We start from the raw sequence: 27282 nt of genomic DNA on the forward strand, positions 1-27282 counted from the left end.
GAGCAAACTCTGGGAGACAGGGAAAGACAGGGAAGTCTGGTGTGTTGCAGTCCATGGGGCTGCAAAGAGTTGGATGGGACTTAGTGACTGAACAACAACTTCAAAGGAAAAAAAAGCAAAAAGCAGGGGAGAAAAGTTAATATTGAAAATGTAAAACCAGTTAAAATTTTCCATTTAACAAATGAAGTGTCACTATGTTTTATTCCTCTAGTTACTTGGAAACATAGATATTCATGTTGGGACTTGACAGAAAACAAAATTCTGTAAAGCAATTATCCTTCAATTAAAAAATAAATAAATTAAAAAAAAGAAAATAAAGAACATAAAAAAAGTGTGATACATGAGAACAAATGGGTATTGCTCATGAAAGAGGACATTTGGGTTTTTCTTCAGGGATTACATTTTCACCCTTTAATGTAATATATTTTTCACGTAATAACATAATAAAGTTTATTTGTAGAGAAACAAATTAAGAGGTTAGCAGCTTTTTAAAGGGAGTTTGTGACAATTTTCTCCACTTTACATGTCTCAAGAGGTCAGACCAATCGGTAGCACTTTTCTCTTCAGCTTTTTATATTTTTATTCATGGACCTCTAATAATCAATAAACAGTACAGTGTGTAAGAATTTCAAAATTTTATTTCACAGTGACAAAGAAATTCTCCCAATTGAAAGCAGAATGTGATAGGCTTGAATACTTTACAAATGCTTCAAATGAGATTATGAAGCCAACCAGTAGGTATTTGTTTATTATACTAAAATATAGACACATTTTCCTTTAAATATTTGAGATTCTGCCTACAGTGCCTCTGTTATATTCATTCAAATTATTCTTCTATTCCAAAACAATGAGGCTTCTAAACTGGTGGAATGTTGCCAGGAAATTTCAACACAGTTTGAAGGCAACATGACCAAAAGGCACAGTTTAAATTGGCTTAGGGAATGAATGGGCTCCTTATCGGAGCAGCTGAAGGCTGTATATAATTAACAGCATCTGTCAACATTCACAGGGCCCTATATAGAACAAGCAGGCCCTATAGCCCTACTAAAGAGCAACCTCCAGCCTCTGATACCTTAAAAATCCACAAGACCTAAACAAAGAGACACCCCCCGAAGCCATCACTGGAAGGACACTGATACGTTTTTGTGATACCAGCAGGGCCACAAAGCAACTGCTAATTAATGTTAATTATCTAGAACAATTCTGTGAACATGAATACCGTTGAGATTTCAAATTAGCCAGCTATCATCAAAAATATAAAATACCATTTATATCTAAAATTACTAATTTAAAAATCTTCTCATGTTTTAATTTTTAAAAGCTATGAAAATGATCTACTAACCTTCCTTTTTAATATGATGAATTCTCAATTAGCTTGACCATTTCTGTAAATAGAATTCTACAGCAATTTTTTCATTTCTAAATAAATACATTTCACCCATGAATATGTACAAAGCAACAACAACAAAAAATCCAGAGGCAATTTCATTAAATAAATTTATTTGTTAAAATAATTTAACTCCAAATACAACTGTTGAATTTGCATTGAGTTATAACTACAATTCATGTTTTAACTGAAAGGTCAAGGTTTAACAACTGACATTGTTACAAAACAATAAACTGTTGTTCAATTTTAAATGGTCAGTTGTATTAGAGCTCAACAATTAACTGTGAACTATATTTATCTCTGGGAAACCCCAAATCAATAAGGATAAGTCTGTTTCCAAAACCCACTGCAGTCATTCTTGAAACCCTGATCAAGATTTAAAGAGATGCACAATGACACATTAATTAAAAAAAAAGAAAAGACCCCCATAGTCTTTAACATTTGATTGGCTAAGGAGACAATTAAAGCTTACCCAAGTGCTAACACAAGACTGCTGAGAACAAAAAACTACAAAACAAACAAACAGAATCCCAATGGCAACAAGCGAAATAAGCACTTTCATATTCATACATATAGGCAATATTCCCACTGGACAACTCCTGAAAACAAACAGTAGACATCCTTAGGCAACATTTCTTTTTACAGAAAAGCAAATATCAGTAGTTTGACCACAGAAAAGTGATGGCAACTGTAGCGATTAGAGTAAAAATTTCAGTCCTAATTCTACAAACCAAAGAAGAAAAATCATCAAAGCACCTTTCAATAGTTTAAGGAAGATTTTATGTAATACTTTTGATCAGATGCTGGCTTGTTTTGTATGAGTTGAACAAAAAGAAAGGCATCAGTCACCATCACTATCACAGCTTAAGAGAACCAAAACAAAAAGTTGCAACATAGAACAACAACAACAACAAAAACGCTGCCTTTGTATAAAAGTAAAACAAGACGAAACAAAGAAAAAATAAGGAAAAAAACCTTATCGTAGTAGCTAAAGAAAAAGTGGGTCTTTGGATCAAACCATAACATTTTTAAGGCATGTTAGAAAAACTTTCAGTTATCTAGTTGCTATTCTGATCAGGGCGTAAAATAAATAGTGACACAAGGTCACCAACTATTAATTCATGTGCCAACAAATTTCATCTTCCTGTTCTTAAGCTCTGTATTAACATCTCAACAGACACATTCATTCAAGCTGAGTTATTTTCATACCAGATGAAACACCAACAGTAAGAGCACACGAGGGTTTCCAAGTTTCTGGATATATTTGATGCTTTGTCACTAAATACGCAAGGCTGGGTGGAAACACTGATCAGGCAGCCATATCAGCTATTAACATCTTTACAGTAAAAAAAAAAAAAAACCACCTTATTGTCTGACATAAACACATCTAACTAAAACCCAAATTTTTAGATAATCTTTTCCACCTTATATCCTGCCATACCTTTCACATTATTTAACTTATTTTTCTTGTCTGCATAGCAATCCACAAGGTAAAACTGTAAAATCTTTATAGATGTTTTTATATGTAATCTTACTTGCCATACATTTCTACTAAATATGGAATTCTAAAAACCAGAATCATTCTGAGAAGTTAGAGGCTTCAAAACTCAAACAGTGCACTAACAAATATTTCTCTTTCAGTTGATAAAAATCATACTTCTTGAATCACTGACTTGTCTACATGATTGAGTCAAATCACCTTTTACATGACCAAATTTGATGCAGTAAAATTAGTTAGAACTTTCTGGCCTATAAAAGGTGCTTCATAATTGGGAATTATTCAAAAAATTATATTGAAGAATGCAAATATTCACAATTCAAAGACTTTTGACAACCATGCCTGGTTTTATCCACACATCTGTCTTCTCATTTATGAAAAGTACTATCCACCTTTTTTCTCTCCTCCAACCTTAACATCAGTTTACTAAACACTTAGGGGGTGGGCTAGCAATGATTTCAAGAATGTATTAAAAAAAAAAAACACTTAAAAAATGTTTTTGATACATGGTATTCTGCAGGACAGATTCTCAGTATAGGCAATTATCTCTGACTTGTGCCAAATTCTTCATAACATTAGACACACATGCACACGCAAAGACACATTCTTCACTCAGTAACACACGTTAAGACCCGAGGTTACTCGCACAAGAGTGTGAAACCAACAAGAAATATGGGGCGGTATGCAGATCACAGGCTCAGTGATATTGCAGTTCTGAAGGCCAAATTCATCTCCAGAGGATCAGCTCAAAATACTCTCTTCAGCATTTTATAACTCTGAAGGTGGGTGAAAACCCTTCTGCGCTTGATTGTAAAACTTATGAATACGTTTTTTCCTGTGCCATTAGTCATGCAAATGATAAATACTTGGCGGCTATAAAAACCAAAAATGTCAGGACTTGAGCACCTTTTCAAGACAAAATATTCACTCTAGCTTTATTTGCCACTTCAGTAATCAGGGCAAAATTGTTGTAAGAAAATCTTTATAGAATTCTCCAGGAAAATTAAAGGGTTTTTTTTTTTTTTTCGTCTCTTACCTTCCACTCTATAATTTCTGTTCTACTTTTAAGCCCCAATTATTTCACATGGTTATTCAATTTTTTTTTTTTTAATGCCTGCAATAAAGCTCTGCTATAGAAAACTTGATTTCGAAAGCAGGTTAGCCAAGAATCACACCACAACCATAGCCCTTAAAGGCAAGAAGGAATTTGCTGCTTTAACGAACGTAAAAATGCAAGATATTTGTACTGTCCTGTGAGGTTTCTGCAAACGGGAACATGTGGATGCAACATGGCTTCATTTTCCTTACGCGATGGTACTAGTTCATGTACTGGAACGCTTCTCATTAGTAAGGCTAGGCAATCTCTTCCCATCACAGTTGCTTCCTTCTTGTTCAGTAAAGTAACAAAGACCATCCCTGCTTGGTGAACAGAGGGGTGGGTCTGGGGTTTTAATTTGACTCAGACCCTTATGAGAGTCTCCACTTTCTGGGCAAAGCAGGTGATAACACATTGTAACACCAGGCTGTATTTTTACCCAACCTGTGCTGACTCTGGCTCTATCAGAGACTGGTGCATGAGTTAGTTCCGTGTCACAAATTAGGATAACATCTACAATTAAGCATCGACTTTGAAAAACAGGAGTGAGTCAGCTGAGCAAAGAATCTCTCCCTGGAATGCTGCCGGCAGGTCAGCTGCTATTATCTTCCTTGATGTGATATATTGGTTAGAAGCACTATCTCAGTTTCTGAAATTCAGTACTCTGGTAGGAAAATATTTCTCCTTGACTCATCTATTTTTTTAAAGAAGACAAAATATTTTAATGGTTAAGCGGTCACAGGAATTCTTCTGGTTTCTCTCCCGTGATTACTTTTAACGACGACCATAGTTGCTTCTGTCAACTCAAGTGACAATACCATCATAGCTTTTGAAGGAGGTCGCCCTGCGGATCGACTGGGCCAGGACGCCTGAAGTTGCAGGTGCCTGGAGGAGACTGAGGATGACGGTGAAGACTGGAGTTACTGGACCCAAAGGTGACTCAGAGCTCTCAGCTGACAATCGCCGCCGGGCTCTGAAGGACGATCAGCTGCTTCACTGCAGGTTCACACCGCACACCCTGCAGGCTCCACGGGGAGGCGAGGCTGGTGTTGCCTCTGCGGGGTGGGAGTGGGGCGGGCAGCCACGTGTCAATGCTATTGTATGTTACACGCGGAACAGCACGGGTCGTCCTTGTCGGGCTGGGCGGCATAGTTCATCTGCCTGACGATCTCGGCGAAGAGCTCGTCCACCATGGTTTTACTCTTGGCCGACGTCTCCATGAAGGGGCAGCCCCACTCCTCGGCGAGCGCCCGGCCTTCGTTGGAGGACACCTCTCTCTCACTTTCCAGGTCGACTTTGTTCCCCACCAAGATGACCGGCACTTTCTCGTACCTGCGAGAGAACAGACGCGGACACAGGGGTTGCAGACGTTAGCACAGGGTGACAGGTAAAGTGGATTTTCTCTTTTTTCATGATATGGTACTACAGAGTCCCTTGGACAGCAAGGAGATCCAACCGGTCCATCCTAGAGGAAATCAGTCCTGAATATGCACGGGAAGGACTGATGCTAAAGCTGAAGCTCCAATACTTTGGCCACCTGATGCGAAGAGCTGACTCACTGGAAAAGACCCTGATGCTGGGAAAGATTGAAGGCAGGAGGAGAGGGGACGACAGAGGATGAGATGGTTGGGTGGCGTCACTGACTCGATGGATGTGAGTTTGGGTAAACTTCGGGAGTTGGTGATGGACAGGGAGGCCTGGCAGCCGCTGCAGTCCATGGGGTGGCAGAGTCGAACATGACTGAGCCACCGAACTGAACTGGTCCTACAGATATTCTTAGCTGCATGAAAAATTATTTGCTCCAGTTGGTTTGACATTGACCAGAAGGCAGCTCTCATAGTAGATCACAAATGGGTTGTTCAAAATGATGTTTTAATCAATAACATATCTTTTAAAATCAATTTATTTTCCCAGATGTACTTGGAAAATTATTCTCAGAATCTCAGAATATTCCCCTTAGATGGATTCATGTAAACTTTGTTTATTGTAAGGGATGCTTATGCAGAATTTCAGATGATGAGGTAATACCTCTAGTTACTAAACACATAATTTGTAATTTTATAAATTTTACTATGTTCTAAAAGTATACAAGGGCTTCCCAGGTGGCTCAGTGGTAAAGAACCTGCCTGCCAATGCAGGAGACACAGGTTCAATCCCTGGGTCGGGAAGAACCCCTGGAGAAGGACATGACAACTCATTTGCGTATTCTTGCCTGAAAAGTCCCATGGACAGAGCAGCCTGGTGGGCTACAGTTCGTGGGGCGCAGAAGAGCCAGACATGACTGAGCAACTAAAAAGCAATGAAAGTATACAAAGCTGATCACGTTCTAATCATTCCTAAATAAGAAACAAGCTAGCAGAACTCACTAGGATGGAACTCACCAAATACAACTATGCTCTATCCCTTTATACAAACTGTCATAGATTAGCCTGTTGAAGGATAATTACTGTTCTTTTCGGCCTGACAAGGACTTAAACATTCCAATCATTAGCTCTGTTTGATATTATCTCTTCTTTTCCTTCCTGACTAGAATCACCGTGCTATAGACTAAATGTGTGTTCCCTGAAATTCGGATGTTGAAACCTAATCCCCCATGGGATGGTATTTAGGAGGTCGGGACTTTGGGAAAGGACTGGGTCGTGGACGGGATTTGTGTCCTTATACAAGAGACCCCAGAGATCACCATTGCCCTTATAGCCACGTACAGACAGAGTGAAAAGATGATTCTAGGGACGTGGGCCCTCACCAGACACTGAATCTTCCAGAGCCTTGACCTTGGACTCCCCAGCCTCAAGAAATATGAGGAATAAATTTGTTGTTTAAGCCATGCAGTTTGTGGTATTCTTGTTATAGGAGCCAGATAGACTAAGATAAGGTGTTTATAAGTCACGATGTTTGGAAAATGCTAACAGACAACAGAACTAGGAAAAGAACAAAGACAAGAGGTCATAAATCATTTTGTACCTAAAGATGATTCTCTCTACAATGGTTATTCATGGTGTAAAAAATGGTGCCACTGTGCAAATTTATTTACTACTTGTGTTTATGTTTGTCCTAAGCAATGTTGCTAATACATTTTTACTTTATACATCGTTTTAAAGGCTTTTTGTGATTTCAGTATAAATCAATATGTGTGTCTGTACTTTCTCCTCTAAGCAGAATGTATGTCTAATTTATCAAGGAAGCAAACTGCAAAACTGCACACGAGTGATAACAAATGTGACTAGACACAGCTAATCCGTTAGAGAACTACACATAGTCAGGATTTACTAAGGCAGGATTTGTGCAGCGTTTTTATCATTCAGGAAACAGAACAACAGGCGGGCAGTTAATGCTAGCAACAATACTTTCACAGCTTCATCTTCCTGGCAAGATGGTTCTCTCTGCTCACTCTAATTTATAAAGCAAACTGTATTCCCAACAGAGTCTCATTTTTTCCCCTTTGACGCAAGATCACACTGACAATGGTCTCAACAAGAGGGCACGCTCTAGGCAGTGTGTTCCTTAGCAATCTGAAACACACAACTTCAAAATAAGTGCAGCCATGAAATTAAAAGACTCTTACTCCTTGGAAGAAAAGCTATGACAAACCTAGACAGTGTATTAAAAAGCAGAGATATCACTTTGCTGACAAAGGTCCGTACAGTCAAAGCTATGGTTTTTCCAGTAGTCATGTATAGATGTGAGAGTTGGACCATAAATAAGGCTGAGCGCCGAAGAATTGATGCTTTTGAACTGTGATGCTGGAGAAGACTCTCGAAAGTCCCTTGGACAGCAAGGAGGTCCTTTAGTCCATCCTAAAGGAAATCAACCCTGAATATTCACTGGAAGGACTGATGCTGAAGCTGAAGCTTTAATACTTGCATCACCTGATGCGAAGAACTGACTCATTGGAAAAGACCCTGATGCTGGGAAAGATTGAAGCTGGGAGAAGGGGATGACAGAGGATGAGATGGTTGGAGGGCATCACCAACTCGATGGACGTGAGTTTGAGCAAACTCTGGGAGAGGGTGATGGACAGGGAAGCCTGGCGTGCTGCAGTCCATGAGGGCACAAATAGTAGCACATGACTTTGCGACTGAACAGCAGCATTATCAAGGATAAATCTAAGATTTGGATATTATCATTTCACAGGAAATGGATCTGGACAACTCTAATTTTTATCAAAGGACTTTACAGGCATTAACTGTATACCGGCAGTGATTTTGCTCTCTGATCATACTGAGAGTTCTGAACATAGGACCCAAGAGTTTTGCACATCTTCTAGGAGCCTCACGTATAATAATTAAGTGTTCCTCTTGTGGCTCAGCTGGTAAAGAATCTGCCTGCAGTGCAGGAGATGCTGGGTTCGATCCCTGGGTCAGGAAGATCCCCTGGAGAAGGGAATGGCTACTCACTTCAGTATTCTTGCCTGGAGAATCCCATGGAAAGAGGAACCTGGGGGGATACAGTCCATGGGGTTGCAAAGAATTGGACATGACTGAGCGACTAACACTTTCACTTTCAGTCAATGTATTACATATTTATTCATCCATTTAACAAGTGTTTATTTGATAGAGGCCTATTTTTGTGCTAGATGCTATTCGAGGCACTTAAGATACATCAGCGAACAAAGCTCTGCCATAGAGTCTAGCAGAGAAGATAGTGGTCGATAATAAATCCAAGTAAATAAGTAAATTATTGGTTTACTAAATGGTTGTAAGTGCGATGGAAAAAAAAAAATTGCAGAACAGGGCGTGGGCTGGGAGCGATTTTAAACCAGTGCGATTTTAAACCAGATGAGCAGGGAAGGCTTTACTGGGATGGTGGCAGGTGAGCAAGACATGAAGGGAGTGAGGAAGTTTGCCAAGCACGTGTCTGGGGGACAGCATTCCGGGCAGGATGAGGACCAGGCAGCGTAAAAGCTGGTGGGAAGAAGAGCAAAGGGCCGTGGGGTCCCTCTGTGTCACCTCCCCGACGCCAGCAGTCAGAAAGCCTGCAGTGTAGGAAACCTGTTCACTCGGAACAAATGAACTTTGGAACCTGTTGGCAACAGTGGCCTCAGAAAACAAATGTGACCTCTATGATGAGATCGACTAGATCATTTAGGAAGACTGGGTGCTTGGTTAGCAGGTGATAATTAGTATTTTCATCTCATGCTCTTTATTTACCATAGTTTGGTGAGCTGTCTTGACTTCTGCCCCCCCTTTCTATTAATAAACATATCACTTGGGAACAAAATTGAAGATGCAAAATCCCCCAAACACTTCATTTATGTGTTACTGTTGATGCGACCGTGAGCAAGGTACCACTGTATCCACATCTCAGGCATCAGCTGGTTTCTCATCAACTTCAGCGTATCTTCCTTGGTATTTCCTTTGAGAGCGTGACCAGGGTCATACAGTGGCTTCTGTAGCTCAAATCACTTTACTTTTGTTTATAGTCTAAGAACTAACACTGGTTTTATTAACATGAATGTCCCTGTTGTTTACAGTATTCATAAGCATGGTTACATAATATATTAATAAATAGAGCTAGTTCTTTTGAGCAGCTCTACTTAATGCATTGAATGAAACATCAGAAACACTGGCTTGAGTATCACTTAGCTGTAGAACACTGATGGGCTTCTCCACACGAGGTGACTTTGTACACCTGAATGGTTCAGGAGCATCTGATGTTTATCAATGGTCTTTATGTAACTGTCCTGATAGGGTATACGTGTACGTGTATTTCATTCTGGTTGTGTCTAAACTCGCTGATCACCAACATTCCCAGGCCCAAATCCAGGGTTCCTGAATCTGAATTTGTGGGGTTGGGCCTAAGAAGCCTACTTAAAACTGGGTCTAAGTTCTGAAGAATGATTGTGAGGTTCGGCAGGGTTTAGGAATCACTGACCTGATCTGTTACTTTGTGACCCCAAATAGCAGTGGATGTGTATAGTTCATGGTTTTATACTGTGGCAAGTCCAGGATCAGTTCCTTTTCCCTTCGTTGATTCACCAATGATAAGTTGTGGACAGATGCCACCACACTCGGTTCCTTTGACGTCTTTTGGAGGGCGCTCTATTGTAGCACGTTAAAAGAGGCTAGGCTCTCACATGAATTTCAACATGCTGCTATTTCCTTAGTCACTTTTCCGTTAAGCAGGCTGAAATACAATTCTCTTTGAACTCAGAAATGAGAATCAGAGAGAGTTTTACTTACAAGGTTCCCTTGTTCAACCTTCTACCCATTGTGAAAAATTTCATCTACCAAGAGTCTCAAGGTAAAATGTCAGAACACCTGATGCTTTAGTCATTTCCATGACAACCTCACCAAATGGGTTATATTTGAACATCTTTAGTGATGCAGAACTCACATCTCAGGCAACCCATTTTGTCTTGTCAGCCCTGTTAAATGTGAGTGTTAAAAAGTTGGTGCTAAAAAGTTTATCCCTATCTAATGACCTGTAACACCTCATCCTTCCTGTGACCGCTGAGAACACAGAAATCTTTTCTCACAGGTTTCCTTCCCCACCTCCCTGCTCAAATTAAGTAACACAAAATGATTTTTTAAAGTCCATGGCAATATTTAAATAGGTAAAGAGGAAAACAAAAAAGCATTCTTCATCTCACCTCCATGAGAATGACTGCTATAACTATTTTGGTGTGTATCGTTTCAGGCTATTTACTTATACATATCTATGTAGATTTTTCAGAAAGGCGATCATGCCCGTTATATTTAGTTGCTTCTATTTTCACTTATTATCTTGTATGCCAATAAATGGTATACATCATATTAATGGTTAAAGAGTACTCCATTTTATAGCGTCTGTGTGATAATAAAAGTACCATAACTAATTGCCCCTTCCCCATCTATGCGTGAAGCATTCCCCTCCACTCATGTTTGCATTAACCCACAGCAAACTGATGAACCACACCTAGACGTGGAGCTTCTTTCTCAAAAGTGTGCATAGTCTGTGTTGTATGCATGTGTGTACGGCATACCCTTTGAACCAGAAAAAAAAAAAACAAAACCACACACACATTTCTAGATTAGTTCAGACTACTGTGCTCACACACATGCAATCTGACTGACATCCAGAAATTTATACTACAGCCAGTAGAGCTTAGGTCAAGGCTGCCTGTTTCCCCACCCTCGGGATGGGTATTTTTAATCTTTCAGGGAAGTGTTATGGCAGTTCTGGAAAAAGAGAATGGTTTTATGGCTGGGAGTTGAAGGCCCCAACCACAGCCCGGTAGCATAAAAACATCAGTACTTCTTATTAAGGTGGAAAACGTTTAAGCTAAGTAAGGCTTCCTTCTTCCTCTAAACTGACTTGTTTTGAGGTGACTAAATATTTCATCTTAAAATGGAATTTCTGGTAACTTAGCTTGAATAATAAAAGGAAACCCAAATTTCTTGCTGTGACTGTCTCTTGGTTTCAGACTGCATGCATACTGAAGAACAGAGAGCAATTTGTAAATGTAATCTAAAAATTAAGTAAGGGCTGTAATGACACTAGAAAGTTATACAAGGCATTCAGGGCTACTCCATGATGATATAAATGAAAACAATCTGTTTTTATAGAAATTAAGAGCTGACGCTGTATCAGAAGAACAGTGTGATGGTGAGGCACCAATTGGTCATGACAATGCAACTCAGGCGCTTTGAATGTTGTGTTAAAAAGCCATTTGGGAAATACTTGGCAGAAGGCATCTGATAAAGGGCTGTTATCCAGCATATACAAGGGAGTCTTAACACTCAGCAGGCAACAAACAACCGGATTAAAAAATGGGCCTAGGACCTTAAGATACACCTCAACAAGGAAAGTATGCAGATGGGCAAATAAGCATGTAAAGAGATGCTGCACATCATATTTTGTCAGAGAAATTAAAATAGAGACACTGCACACCTACTGGAATGGCCACAATCTAGAACACTGACAACACCAAATGCTAGAGAAGATATGGGGCAACAGAACTTTCATTCATTCCTGGTGGGAATGCAAAGTGGCACAGCCACCTGGAAGACAGTTTAGTGATTTCTTAGAAAACGACACATATCCTTAGCATACAAACCAGCAATCCCTGGTATTTAGCTCCCCAAACCAAGTACTAACAAATATATAAAACATGCATATAGATGTATACAGCAGCTTTATTCATAACTGCCCAAACTTGGAAGCAACCAACATATCCTTCAGCAGGTGAATGGATAAATAAACTGTGGCATATCCAGACAGGGAAGTATCATTGGTGTTAACAAGAAATAACCTAATGACTCATGAAAAAAATAGGAAATTTAAATGCACATTATTAAGTGAAAGAAACCAATCTGCAATGGCGACATACTGCATGTTTCAACTGCATGACATTTTAGAAAATGCAGAATTCTGGAGACAAGTTAAAAGATCAGTGGTTGCCAGGGGTTGATAGGGTGGGAAGAAAGGGCAGAATGGATGGAAGACAAAGGATTTTTAAGACAGTGAAAATACTCTTCATGATACCATCATGATGAATACATGCTATTAGACATTTGCCCAAATTCACACAATGTATAGGGCTTCTCTGATGGCTCAGCAGGTAACAAATTGGCCGGCAATGTGGGAGACATGGGAGATGCAGGTTCAGTCCCTGGGTCAGAAAGATCCCCCGGAAGGACGAAAATGGCAACCCACTCTAGTATTCTTGCCTAGAGAATCCCATGGACAGAGGAGCCTGGCAGGCTACAGTCCATCAAGTTGCAAAGAGTTGGACACGACCGAGCAACTGACACATGCATTCACACAACGTATAACACCAGGAGTGTACGAAGGTGAACCACTGGGTGATTGCAAGTCAGTGTAGATTCATCAATTCAACCAATGTCATAGCTCAGCTGGTAAAGAAATCTGCCTGCAATGCAGGAGACCCTGGTTCAATTCCTGGGTCAGGAAGATCCACTGGAGAAGGGATAGGCTACCCATTCCAGTATTCTTGGGCTTCCCTTGTGCCTCTGCTGGTAAAGAATCTGCCTGCAATGTGAGAGACCTAGGTTCGATCCCTGGGTCAGGAAGATCCTCTGGAGAAGGGAAAGGCTACCCACTCCAGTATTCTGGCCTGGAGAATTCCATGGACTGTATAGTCCATAGGGGTTGCAAAGAGTCAGACACGACTGAGTGACTTTCAGCTTCCCTTCCCTTTCCCAGTCCAGCGGGGGATGGTGCTAATGGGAGAGGCTATACATGTGTGGGGTCAAGGGCTATACAGGAAATCTCTGCATCATCCCAATTGTGCTGTGACCCTTAAACTACTCTAAAGAAATAGAGTCTTTAAAAAAGAAGGCTATACTGGAGGACTAGGGTAACCAAGGGGGCTTAAGTTCACTAAAGTCTTTATATCCCACTGATCACAGGTGAAAACTCATGACAGGATACACTACCAAACAACTCTGAAATGTAAAGAGAAAAACAGGCAGATTGGGGTGGGGGGCCAATTCCTGGAGAGAAGACCCATGAGGTTGTTTCCTGGTTTTTTCTCTTTGCGTGGATTGGGCACTCAGTGGTATGCACACAGTCAGAACTCTGGGAGAAATTCATTCTACCCAGAAGGTCAAGTGAAGGGATGCCTGTGAGCTGGAAGGTGTGCGTGGGTGGGAAAGCCTCCCTTTTTCCTTGCTTGTCCTTTCAAAGCTCACCTACAACGGGTCCCCTAGCAGAGCTGGGGTGGTGGGCAATGCCAACAGCTAAGGCTTCTTTAGAAATTTCTGGTTAGAGGAATTGAAAACAGGGCTTCTTAAGGTCCAAAGAGGATGACAGAAAGCTCTAGTTTTTTCCCTTCTCTTTTCTTGCCCACTTTGCTAGGAAGATGACCCAAACTGGGAGAACTACTAGTTGTAGTGTAGCAGTGCAGAAGGATAGCAACCAACTTTACCTAATTAATATTTATAGAATACTCTACTTCATAAAAGTAGAATACATATTCTTGTCAAGTGCACCTGGAATGTTCACTCAAGACCATATTTTTGGCTATAAAAACTGTAACAAATGTAAAAGAGCTGAAATGATACAAAATATGTTCTCAGATCATAATGAAATTAAACTAGAAATCAGTAACGAAAGATACCTAGAAAAATCTCCAGATACTGAGAAACTGAACCATATACTTCTAAATAATCCATGGGCCAAAGAAGACATCATTAAAAAATTAAAAAAAATTTAAGTGAATGAAAATAAAACATAACAAAATCTGTGGGATGATTGCAGTTAAAGCAATGCAGAGAGGGAAATTATAGCACTAAATGTTTATATGCCTCAAATCAGTGATCTATGCTACTACCTTAAGAAACTAAGAGAAAAAGCACAAAATAAATCCAAATTAAGCAGAAGGAAGAAATACTAAAGGACAAAAATAAAAGATGTGAGAGTTGGGCCATAAAGAAGGCTGAGTGCTGAAGAACTGATGGTCTTTAACTGTGGTGCTGGAGAAGATTCTTAAGAGTCCCTTTGATAGCAAGGAGGTCAAACCAGTCAATCCTAAAGGAAATTAGTTCTGAATATTCACTGAAAGGACTGATGCTGAAGCTGAAGCTCCAATACTTTGGCCACCTGAGGTGAAGAGCCGACTCACTGGAAAAAGACCCTGATGCTGGGAAAGACTGAGGGCAGGAGGAGAAGGGGACGACAGAGGATGAGATGGTTGGATGGCATCACCGACTCAATGGACAAAGTTTGAGCAAGTTTCAGGAGATGGTGAAGGACAGAGAAGCCTGGCGTGCTGCAGTCCATGAGGCTGCAAAGAGCCTGACACAACTTAAGTGACTGGACAACAACAACAAAAATAAAAGAACAAGAAAACAGAAACACAGTATAGGAAAAAAATCAACATAACTAAAACTCTAGTTCTCTGAAAAAGACCAATAAAATCAGTTAACTTTTATCCAGACTGATCAAGAAAAAAAGATGACACAAGTTAACAACACCAGAAAGAGGAAACTTACTACACACACTACAGACATGGAAAAGAATATGCTCCTGAAAGAGAAACTTGGATGAAATGCACCAATACTTTGGAACAATTTACTTACGTGATGTCACTCATGCCCCTCTTTTCAGAGGGTAAAGCACTGATGATATCATCTATAAACCTCTCCGTTTCACTTCTTCAGATATATAAACTCTAGTTCTTCATTATCTAATTCAACTTTATCTCCTACAGCTTGATAAAGAGAATCTTCCATTCTAAATTCTGTCTGCCTGTTCATGATAGTTCTCTAAAGATAATGGTCCCTACCAATCAAATTCTAAGAACCATTCAAAGCTTAGGTCAGATTTCATCTTTCAAAACCCTCCCTTACTTTTATAAATAGCTCATTAGTCTGAACTCTTATATTTACATATGCAGATGACACCACCCTTATGGCAGAAAGTGAAGAAGAACTAAAGAGCTTCTTGATGAAAGTGAAAGAGGAGAGTGAAAAAGTTGGCTTAAAGCTCAACATTCAGAAAATTAAGATCATGGCATCTGGTCCCATCTCTTCATGGCAGATAGATGGGGAAACAGTGGAAAAAGTGGCTGACTTTATTTTTCTGGGCTCCAAAATCACTGCAGGTGGTGATTGCAGCCATGAAATTAAAAGACGCTTACTCCTTGGACCAACCTAGACAGCATATTAAAAAGCAGAGACATTACTTTGCCAACAAAGGTCCGTCTAGTCAAGGCTATGGTTTTTCCAGTGGTCATGTATGGATGTGAGAGTTGGACAATAAAGAAAGCTGAGCACCGAAGAACTGATGCTTTTGAACTGTGGTGTTGGAGAAGACTCTTCAGATTCCCTTGGACTGCAAGGAGATCCAACCAGTCCATCCTAAAGGAGATCATTCCTGGGTGTTCACTGGAAGGACTGATGTGGAAGCTGAAACTCTGATACTTTGGCCACCTGATGCAAAGAGCTGACTCACTGGAAAAGACCCTGATGCTGGGAAAGATTAAGGGCAGGAGGAGAAGGGGACGAGAGAGGATGAGATGGTTGGATGGCATCATCAACTCAATGGACATGGGTTTGGGTTGACTCTGGGAGTTGGTGATGGACAGGGAGGCCTGGTGTGCTGTGGTTCATGGGGTCGCAAAGAGTTGGACATGACTGAGCGACCGAACTGAACTGAACTGATGTCATTAAGAATTTGGGCTTCATAGGTTTTCATTAATTTATTTATCTGAGTATCTACTAGGCATTGTGTGAGGGACTGTGGATATAAGACAAATGAAATCCTTAGAGTTTATGCTCAAGTTGACAGAAACACTATAAACAAGCAACCAATATCACTAAAGACTGTGATATCTGTTTCAAAGAAAGTCAATATTGATTAACATACAGTAACTTGGGCAGGCCAGTATTACATGAGGGGATCAAAGAAGGCATCCTAGGGAGATGAATTCTAAGCTGAAACCTGAAGGTTGAGAGTTGAGTCAGCTACAGGAAAAAAAAAACCAACCAGGAATCAAACATTTTAACCAGAAGAAAATATAAAGGAAAGGCAGTAGAAAAGTGCCAGCTTTATTCAGGGAACAAAGAGGAGACTGGCACAGTTACAGCATAAAGAGCAAGGGGAAGAAAAACATGAAGAAGGACCTATGACCACTCGTCTAAGAACAGGAGAAAGTGACTGAAGGTCTTTTAGCAGGGAAGTGAGGAGGTTTATGTGTTAAGAGATCAGTGTGGCTAATACACAGAAAATGTTCTTTAGGGGCACAGAAGTGGAAGGAAGACAGGAGATGACTGCTGTGTTCAAGGCATCAGTGATGGCTTGAATTGGAATGATGGCGTTAACAGTGGAAAGAAATAAAATTTAAAATACATTTTGGAGGCAGCATCAACAAAGACATGATAATAGACTGGCTGAAGAAGACAGCAGGTAATGGTTGGATGACAGAGAAATCAGTAAATGATTCATAGGTAAACTACTGCTTTTAAGTGTAGCTTTATCTCATGATTTATGACAAAGGTCCATCTACAACTCTTTGGGGAAATGGTCTTTTAAATAAATAGCACTAGGTCAACTGGATAGCTATACATGGGGGGATAAAAAGAAAAACCTTGACTCTCTGTATCTCACACCTTTCATACAAATTAGAGATGAATCACAGAATAAAAGTCAATACACCTTCTAGAAATAAACATGGAAGAAGAATCTTCATAACCTTGGGGTGGAGAAAGATTTATTAACTAGGACACAGAAAAGAACTAAACATAAAAATGCAAGATTAATAAACTAAAATTAAGAATTTATGTTCTGTAAAAGAAACTATTAAGCAGGTGAACAGGTAAGGCAAAGGTGAGGAAAAGGTACCTGCAATACATGTATCTGAAAAAGAACTTCAATCCAAAATGTATAAACAATTTCTACAAAATTTAAGAAAAAGACAATACAAGTTTTAAGTGGACCGAACATGTGAGTAAGTTGTTTTAAAAAGAAGATATGCCAACAGTCATTAAGCATATAGAAAGGTGTTTATCATTATACACCACAGAAATAAAAACTAAAATCAAAATGAGGTACCACTCAACTCTTATCAGATAAGCTAAAATTTTAAAAGGCTGATAATATCAAATGTTGGCCAGCAAGTGGAACAACTCTTATTGGGAGAAGAGGAAATCAGTACAACTGTTTCGGAGAATCATTTGTTAGTACAGCTGACCCTTCAACAACTTGGGGATAACCTACACATAGCTTACAGCTGGCCCTCTGTATCCGTGGTCACAGCCAGGGCTTCAGCAAACCATGGACTGCGCGGCACTGCAGGAGTTACCACTGAAAAATGTCTGCATGTAAGTGGACCCGCACAGTTCGCCCCACATTGTCCAAGGGTCAGCTGTATCTACTATGCATTTATGACCCAATAATTCTGCTCCGAGCTATTCACGAAGGGACAGTGTACATATATGCACCAAACGATATGTACTAGAATGTTCACAGTCGTGTTACTCATGATAGCCCTGATCTCAAAACTGCCCAAGTGCCCATCAGCAGAATAAACAATGAAATCATGGGATATCCACACAAGGGACTACTGTACTTCAATGAAGAATTAGCTACTGCTATAAGTGACATGGATGAGTCTCACAATGAGGATGCTGAATGATGAGACCCCAGTTTGATCCCTGGGTCAGGAAGATCCCCTGGAGAAGGAAACGGCAATCCGCTACAGTATTCTTGCCTTGAGAATCCCATAGACAGAGGAGCCTGGTGGGCTACAGTCCATGTGGTCGCAGAGAGCCAGACACAACTGAGCGACTAACACTTTCACTTTCAGAAGCCTAAAGATAAACAAAACTAATCTGTGTTGGTCTTCGAGCATGGAAGTAACAGGCATGAAACATGAAGGAAAGTGCTGTGTTGTTTGAAAGGTTTGTCCCACATCTTTATGCAGGATTTGGCTACCTGGAGTATACATCTAGCTGTCTGATCTTATTTCTTTGTTTTACCAGATAAAAGGTATACCTCAATTAAAGAAAGAAATTGAAACAAAAAACATCAATAAATAATTATCTAAATGATTTCCTCACTGAAATAGGAATAGTAAAATAACCTTCAAGACCAACTGAGTAAAAAAAAAAAAAAAAGACCAACTGAGTGAGCATGCATGTTGGTAATGAGTGTAAGTTGCACAAGTGAAGCAGTGAAGTAAAGTCGCTCAGTTGTGTCTGACTCTTTGCAACCCCATGGATTGTAGCCTACCAGGCTTCTCCCATGGGATTTTCCAAGAGTACTGGAGTGGGTTGCCATTTCCTTCTCCAGAGGATCTTCCCCACCCAGGGATAGAACCCGGGTCTCCCGCATTGTAGGCACAGCCACCAGGGAAGTCCAGTACATGATTCAGTGGATCAGTTAGTTTACTGCTCAGCTAAATACTGCTAATCTATTCTAAAATTCTGTCCTATGCTATTTATTTTATATTCAAAGCTGGCTGAAGACTGAAAGCATAAGGAATACTATACCAAAGTAAATGCTTTTAGAAATAAAAACGATGAAAACTCTGAAAATTTTCTTCACTATTGGATCTATAAATTGCATCCATCTGACTACAATTCTTCTCAGGCATAGCAAGATGTCACAGTAAGCCAGAGAACTACAAATATTCATGTTAGAAACAAAATATAACTATGATTACATTCAACCTGGCTTTTTATCTATTAGATATGAAAATACTCCGCCCCAGATATGTGTCTTATGTGGGGAAGTGTTTGCAACTGGAAGCCTTAAACCTTGTTATTTAGAAACTACATGTGCAAATATATGAATAAACCATTATTATTATTTTTTTTTAAAGCACAATACCCAAGATATCCAAAATAAGGCAGAGAGAAGCAGCTACTGGTTCACATTTGGTACTTTAATGTGTAACTAAATTTCAACCAGCATTTTAATGTATATTCAGTCATCAACTAATCTGTCAACAAAGTAAGCATCTTCTTAGATAATTTAAACAGCAGGGACAATTCAAGCATGGACATATATTTGAAGAACACAGAAGTCTCATCTAAGAAACAAAGGTCTTCAGACATAAAACTTGCATTTTATCTTTAATGACAGTTGAAATCTAAAACCTCTGCATTAAAAAACAGGTCCAACTATTGTAGTCGAAAAGACTAAATTGAGTCAATTACTCAGAAATACGCAAGTTATTTGAACTGTTATCTACATTTATGTCAAATTATAGGGTATTTCTTTTCAGCATCCCCTCATTTCAGCATTCTTGGCAAAAATGTTGGTGAATGGAAATTCGTATGTTTCTGGTACACAGTTAAAGTTCAATTATAAGTATTTTTTAAAAAGTTACCTCTGACTGAAGAACATTTAAAGATGCATCAAAGCTAGGTAGAGCTAAGACTTTTTAAGAAACTTTTAAATTATGAACAGAAGAGTGTTTTTCCCTGGGGTACTTTCCTACTGTTGTAGTAAGATCTTCAAATATTTATTTCCAAATCACTAAATATAAACAGCACCAAATAAAACTAAAAATCAGAAACACGCTGAATCTCTAGAAAGTTCAGGTTATCAGACCAGCAGAATGAGCTTTTCTTCTCTCAGCAATAAACAGCTCAGGGAATGAGTGCATCAATTATGCACGGCAGGTTGCAACTGGTTAGTTCAACTGGGCGTAAGTTTTACTGGTGATGTCTATTAAAAAGGATTTTTCATTTGAACTGGGAGAAGTAACAGGTGACAGATGGCAGAGGCAAAACAAAACAAATGCACAGTGAAGAAAGGAACTGGAAACCCTCATTATTGGCAGAGATTATGGTGCCCAAGAGCAGTCAATGGAGAATGATGCGCTACGGGTATGTTGGCAGGGTTCAGACCAACAGCAAAGTAAAAGAAGTTAGAAATGGTTATAAGAGGTCACTGTGGGAACGAGGGGGAAAGGATGGTCAGCAAAAGTCTTCAAGAGTCTCTAAAGTAATCAAGTTTGAGATGAGAGGCTGTAACAACAGGTCTGGAACAGTACTGATTACAGGGGACAGGCAGGGTGAGAATTATTGGATGTGAGAAAACTGGTCCCTTCATTTTCATTCCTGCTACAAAACTCCTTTAATTTCCAAAACAACTCAAGCCTGAGCTATGCAAGTCTCCTAACTGGTCCCACCTCCAATTTCTTGCCCCACTATTCTATCCTCTATGCCATGTCCACAACAGTTATCCTACAACCCGGCACACGGTCCTCTCCCCATCCCCGCAAATCGCTGCCTTAGAAAAATAAATGGCGGCTCTACAACCACTGGGGCTTCCCGGGTGGCTCAGTGGTAGAGAACCTGCCTGCCAATGCAGGAGATGTGGGTTCAATCCCTGCATCGGGACGATCCCTTGTAGAAGAAAATGGCACCCCACTCCAGTTTGCTTGCCTGGGAAATCCCATGGACAGAGGAGCCTGGTGGGCTATAGTCCATGGGGTTGCAAAGAGTTGGATATGACTTAGCAACTAAAGAACAACAACAATTACAACCACTAGATAAAGGCTAACACTCAAGGTCAACCACAGCTTGGTTACTGGCTAAAATCGTGATGGAGTCCACAATAGGAAGAGAACTGGATGCATATTTAGGGTACCTACAAAAAGTCCCCGCTGTGCTCCCTAAGACATGTCATGTGATCTCTCTCTGCCTCAGTTCCCCCCCCCCCCCTTTTTCTTTCCTTAAAATTTGGCTGTGGCATGTGGGATCTTAGTTCCCTGACCAGGGATTGAACCTGCACCCTCTGCACGGGAAGCTCGGAGTCCAAACACTGGATTGCCAGGCGAGTTCCCCTCTTGTTCCTTACTTGTGAAACAAACATTACTGATCCTTAGATATTACAGTATGGAAGAAGATGGTGATGACTTTACTAATAATAGCTTAGCATCCGTAGAGGGCTTAGTAGGTGCCAGACACTGTGCTAAGCAGTTTACATGAATTATCCATTGAAGTATTATGGATACTGTAAAATACTACAAAATGCTAATTATTCTTTTCTAAGTTCTCTCCAACCATCTGTTAGTAAGTCAGTTTTAGAATTTTAATTGTGGTGATATAGCTGTAAAAAAGTACAAAAATTGTTCCATAGTATCTTACTTCTCATCTCCAGCTCCCATTCCCTGGCAGGATGGTGTTCTACAATAAAGGCCATTAGCTCTTGTGGGAACGTGAGAACAACAGGATAGATACTATTGCCGCTAACATCAAAAGCTGACCGTTTACCATCTTCTCCAAACAGAACTATCTTTCCTTACTCTATTCATCTTCTTGCTTCAAACACTGCTGAGTCAAGTCACTAGATATGAACCACGACTCTGATGAGATCGGGCGTGCTCTGGGTGGTATGGCCGTAGGCTGAACCATGGCTCTGAAGCCTTACAGAACAATGTGGGATAATAAAAAAGAAAATAGAACAGAACTGAAGAGAAGGAGGAGAACCGAGGTCTCGTTTCTGCCTTAAACCAGCAGTGCCACCTCTGAAGTTAGATCAGGGACCTCAGGAAAGCAAGGGCCAGGAATGTTTTTATGTAGCTGTTTCTCCAGCACTGGAATCAATTCTTGACACTTACAGTCCTACAAAACAGAATGACTTAATGAAGTGATGATCTGCAAATATGACAGCTTTCACATGGAGCCCCTAGTGAAAATGTCACAGAAACCATGCAAACATATCCATGGCTGCTGCTCTTTTAGTCGCTCAGTCCTGTCCGACTCCCTTGCGACCCCACGGACTATAGCCCACCAGTCTCCTCTGTCCGTGGAATTCTCCAGGCAAGAATACTGGAGTGGGTTGCAGTTTCCTTCTCCAGGGGATCTTCCTGACCAGGGATCAAACCTGCATCTCCTGCACTGGCAGGCAGATTCTTCACCACTGAGCCACCAGGAAAGCCATATCCATGGTCCCCAGGCTGAGAAAGCATTTTGGATGTACTTTATCTAGAATGCTTTATTTTTCTTTATCCTTTATCATGCTTTCCATTAGATGCCAAAATGCTTAAAACTGATTTGCAGCGTAAAGGCTCTCCAGATATTTGGAAGAAAAATGGTCAAAATCCATAATGTAATGAACTAAAGGAACATTTATTTATAATTCAACAAATATTTACTAGATACTTTCTTTGAATCAAGTGCTAGATATCAAAATTGAAGCAGACTAGCACCAAATAAATACATGGAAGAAGCTTTTATTCTTAACACAGGTTAGATGGTGTATGTCAACTACTTTTATAAACAATATACACTGTGGGCAGAGTACGGGGGAGGGGCCAGTGAGACTATTATTATTACAAGCAGTTGCAAAGCATATACACGCAGACTTAGATTTTTCTGCTGAAACTAAACTTTAATATGTTATAACCTAATAAAATTAAATATGATCTTCAAAGTGTGGTTAGTCATATGTGGATAAGAAGAGTAAAATGACCCAGGGCAGATAAAATGTGAAGGCAAATGGTGAGTGCCTGCATCAGTTTGCCACCTTTTAATAGCTAAAATACATTCATCCATTCACTTACCACCCATCCTCAATATTCTTTAAAGGTCTTCACAGAGAAATCCAAAGGATCAATAGTACTCTTTTATCAAAATAATTTCTAAAATATCAACATGTTCATCTAAAAATGTTCTACTGTTTCAGATAACTATTGCTGTATAAAAAACTACCCCGAAACTAATGGCTTAACATAACCTTTTTACTGGATTTCATGGTGGTGTGAGTCAGGAATTTGGGCAGAGCTCAGCTGGGTGATTCTTCTGCTCCATGTGGTACTGACTGGGCTCACTCAGTGGTGCTCAGCTAGGGCTGGGCTGGGCAGTCAGTCAACGCTGGCTGCACCCTAGGCCTGGCACATCGGTAGACACAGTTGGACGGGCAGCTCCCTCTCTCTGTCCACACAGTCTCAGGGCCTTTTCAGGGCAGCTGGACTTCTCACATGGCAGCTCAAGGCTCCAAAAGACCATGGTGGAAGGTGCATAGTCCTTGTAGAGACTAGGCCCCAAACTTGCTTAGCATCACTTCTACCATCTTTCTTGGTCAAAGTAGTTATGGGCCAGCCCAGATTCAGGGGGAGGGGAAATAGATCCCACTTCTTTCTGGGAGTCATGTCCAACAATCCACAGCCATCTTTAGTCTAGCATGTTTTGTAAAGAAGATGTCATTCTTTAAACTGAATTTCCAGGTCATGGGGATCTGCTGCCCCAAGTTAAGAAATATAACACAGAAGGATGGTGGCCAAGTCAAAGAAAGAGACTGTTTATACAGACTGGGTATTTCAAAAATACATGTAAAAAACTGGGCTGTAATTGTCATGATTCTAAAACCAGGGAACTTAAGGTAAGAGTCTAGAGGGACTATATAATTTACTGCCAAGAGACGCTTTTGAGATGGAAAGGGACACCGTAAACAAATGTGCCTGGCAACAGGCATAAACCTGAACTGTCCCAGGTAAAGAGACATCAGGTCACCTTTGGACAAAAGGGAACAGATGAAAGTGGTGGTACTCACTCAAAGGAAAATATTTATGGGATTGTTAGAAGCCAATCAGCATGGCCTACAAAAGCTTTCAGTTCAGCTCCATTCAGTCGCTCAGTCGTGTCCGACTCTTTGTGACTCCATGGACCACGCCATGCCAGGCCTCCCTGTCCATCTCCCAGATGTCCAACTCCCAGAGCTTACTCAAACTCATGTCCATTGAGTCATCCAACCATCTCATCCTCTGTTGTCCCCTTCCCCTCCAAAAACTTTAGGATTTGTGATTTCGACAGCATGTGCTGATGGGAGCAACAGAACCACTCGCCTTCCCCAAATAGTCCTTCCTCCGTAAATGTCCAACTGTTTCATTTAGTAAAACCAGATGATGTGCTCAGGATAGCCTGGGGAATAAATATCAAGAGTGGTCTTTTCAAATGGATGTAGCTCTGGGAGGCGTCCTACCTACCACCCGATAGTGTTTACATCCTTCCCCTCTGAAGACAGCAGTATGCCAAACTGGTTAATGGCCATTTGAGAGAAAGAACAGGCAGAGTTTATGCAAGCATTACAGCTCTTTAATGTAAGGCCACTGCCATTAGTATTATGCGTAAAGTGATACATCATCAAGATGTTATTTTCTCATCTCTAGCTCCTCTAAAATAAAACTTAAAAAAATCACCTTAACTTTCTAGTTAGTGTCCATGTAACATGCACTTGTCTTACAGTGAGCACCGAGCCCCTCATTATGCCAACAGGACTGATGGGCAAAGTTTGTTTGGCTCACAAAGCAGAAGAGAAAGCATGCTGAGTATACGTGGGTCGTCTGGGTGAGGAGGAGATTATATCTCAGTATGGTTTTGGAGGAGGAAACGGCAACCCACTCCAGTATTCTTGCCTGGAGAATTCCACGGACAGAGGATCCTGGCAGGCCACAGTTTATGGGGTCTCACCAAGTCGGACACGACTAATTAAGAGACTGAACGAAAATAGTTTTATATATACCATATTTGGAAACTTCAGTTTTACTAAATGCAAAGACCAAAAAACAAAAACAACCTGATATGGCGATAAAGCTTATCCTTTGTTTCTCAATCTATATTAAACTATCCCTGATAATGAACTTTTATTTTTAAATGAACTTTTATCTTTAGCTTATCTTCCAGTGATCTTCCCTGGGTACTAGCTAACCGACCCTATTTTCTCTCAATTATCCATAAATCAGTTTGCTTTTTTAATGCTTTCTAAGATAACAATTCTGCTCAGACCATTCAACAACCAAATACAGACAGAAAGTTTTAAGATTTCATTTCCAGGGAGGATTAAGATGTACTAAATAAAGCAAATACACAATTGTTGACATTAGTCTTAGCGAGAAATTTTTGAGTCAGAATGCATCTTTAGAAAAGGTGAGAGAAATAGGTGAGGGGGATTAAGAGGCACAGACTTCTAGTTACAAAATGAATGATTCAGAAGTGTGAAATATATAGTATACATCTGTACAGGGGAATAGCATCAATAATAATGTAAAATCTTTGTATGATGACAGATGGTAACAGGACTTATCATGGTGATCATTTTGCAATGTGTAGAAATATCGAATCACTATGTTGTGCACCAGGAACCCACATAGCGTTGTAGGCCAATTATTTGTTGTAGGCTTCAAAAACAAAAAAACAAACTCACAGAAAAAGAGAACAGATTTGTGGTTACCAGAGGCAGGGGTGTATGGGGGTTGGGGGAGGAACTGGATGAAGCAGTCAAAATGCACAAATTTCTAGTTCTAAGTAAATAAGTTCTAAGGATATAATGTACAACATGATTAAATATAATTAAGACTGCTGTATGTTACCAATGAAAGCTGTTAAGAGAGTAAATTCTAAGAGTCTCATCACAAGGAAAAAAAATCTTTTTTTCCTGTTTCTTTAATGTTGCATCTGCATGAGATTATGAAGGTTCACTAAACCTCCTGTGATAATCATTTCATGATGTACACGAGTCAAATCATTATGCTGTACACTTTAAACTTATATAGTGCTGTGGGTGAGTTACAGTTCAATTAAATAGGAAGGGGGAAGAATGTTGTACCCCCCAAAAGCTTCCTTAGAAAAAGTGGTCTAGTAAAAGCAATGTCTTTGGTGGAATAATACTTTAAAACTTAGAAATAAAATTGTTCCCAAAAAAAAAATGTATTCTGTCTCTCTCTCCATATATAATAAACTCAACACTGTCAAACATATATTCATTTGTAGTACATGTTGACACACCAGATGGACGAAGATAGAATCTTGTACTTATTCTGCATAATGCCCAGGGCAATGTTATGCAAATAAAATGCTTTAAACCATAGTATTTGATGTTGACAGTGATGACTTTTATGCAAAGACAAGACTTCTAGAATCAATTTATTAAAAAGGTCTGTCAACATATTTCCCTCCATTGCCCCCCTCCTTCTTTCTCTCTCTATATATATACATATATACAGATGTAGTTATATATATAACTAGCCATAAACACTATTAAAATTATTTCTACCCCATGCGCAGTTTTGGCTTTCACACAAAGTCTATTATCATCGTCAACTTTTTTAAAAAAGAAATGTTATTTAACAAATACTTTTTATATATCTGATCATTTCCTGTGAAATATTTTTATATTTTACATATATGTACTAAAAAAAATGGAGAAGGAAATGGCAACCCACTCCAGTATTCTTGCCTGGAGAATTCCATGGACAGAGGAGCCTGGCAGGCTACAGTCCATGGGGTCGCAAGGGAGTTGGACATGACTGAGTGACAAACACACATTAAAAAAAAAAAAAAGAATCACAATTCTTTGTGAGCCCAAAATCATACTGTCACCATCTATAGGCAAGAGTCTTGTGGAAGACGAACACAGGAAGCACTCAGGCCTATAAGGTCGGTAACACACACTGGATGAGCACTTCAGACATGGAGGAGAAAGCAGTGGAAAAATGGAAATGCAATATTAGATTGTGCTATGTGCTAAGCCGCTTCAGTCATGTCCGACTTTGCGACCCCATGGACTGTAGCCCACCAGGCTCCTCTGTCCATGGGATTCTCCAGGTAAGAGTATTGGAGTGGGTTGCCATGCCCTGCTCCAGGGGATCTTCCTGACCCAGGGATTGAACCTGAGTCTCCTGTAGTTCCTGCAGTGCAGGCAGATTGTTTACCTCTGAGCCACCAGGGAAGCCCACGGAGGAGAAAGCAATGGAAACATGGAAATGCAATACTAGATTAGCTATATAATTTATCTACATATAGGAAGGCAACTGAGTCTAATGCCTAAGAAATCACATGGCAGTACACTGATTTTATAAAGTCGGAAAATACTTGGCTCGCATTTCTATTTCTGTGATCTTTG

General features: G+C 40.0%; 1 protein-coding gene across 1 annotated transcript in view; it reads right to left on the minus strand.

Annotated features, from left to right (window-relative positions):
* Positions 1-1483: 1483 nt before the first annotated feature.
* Positions 1484-27282, minus strand: part of RAP2A (RAP2A, member of RAS oncogene family) — a 40291-nt gene continuing 14492 nt past the window's right edge. The window contains exon 2 of the mRNA XM_020905405.2: positions 1484-5313. Coding sequence (XP_020761064.1) covers positions 5076-5313 — 238 coding nt within the window. The 3' untranslated portion in view covers positions 1484-5075. The remainder of the gene's footprint in view (positions 5314-27282) is intronic.

Source organism: Odocoileus virginianus, chromosome 8 (assembly GCF_023699985.2).
Source record: "Odocoileus virginianus isolate 20LAN1187 ecotype Illinois chromosome 8, Ovbor_1.2, whole genome shotgun sequence".
In the NCBI taxonomy this organism is placed as follows: Eukaryota; Metazoa; Chordata; class Mammalia; order Artiodactyla; family Cervidae; genus Odocoileus; species Odocoileus virginianus.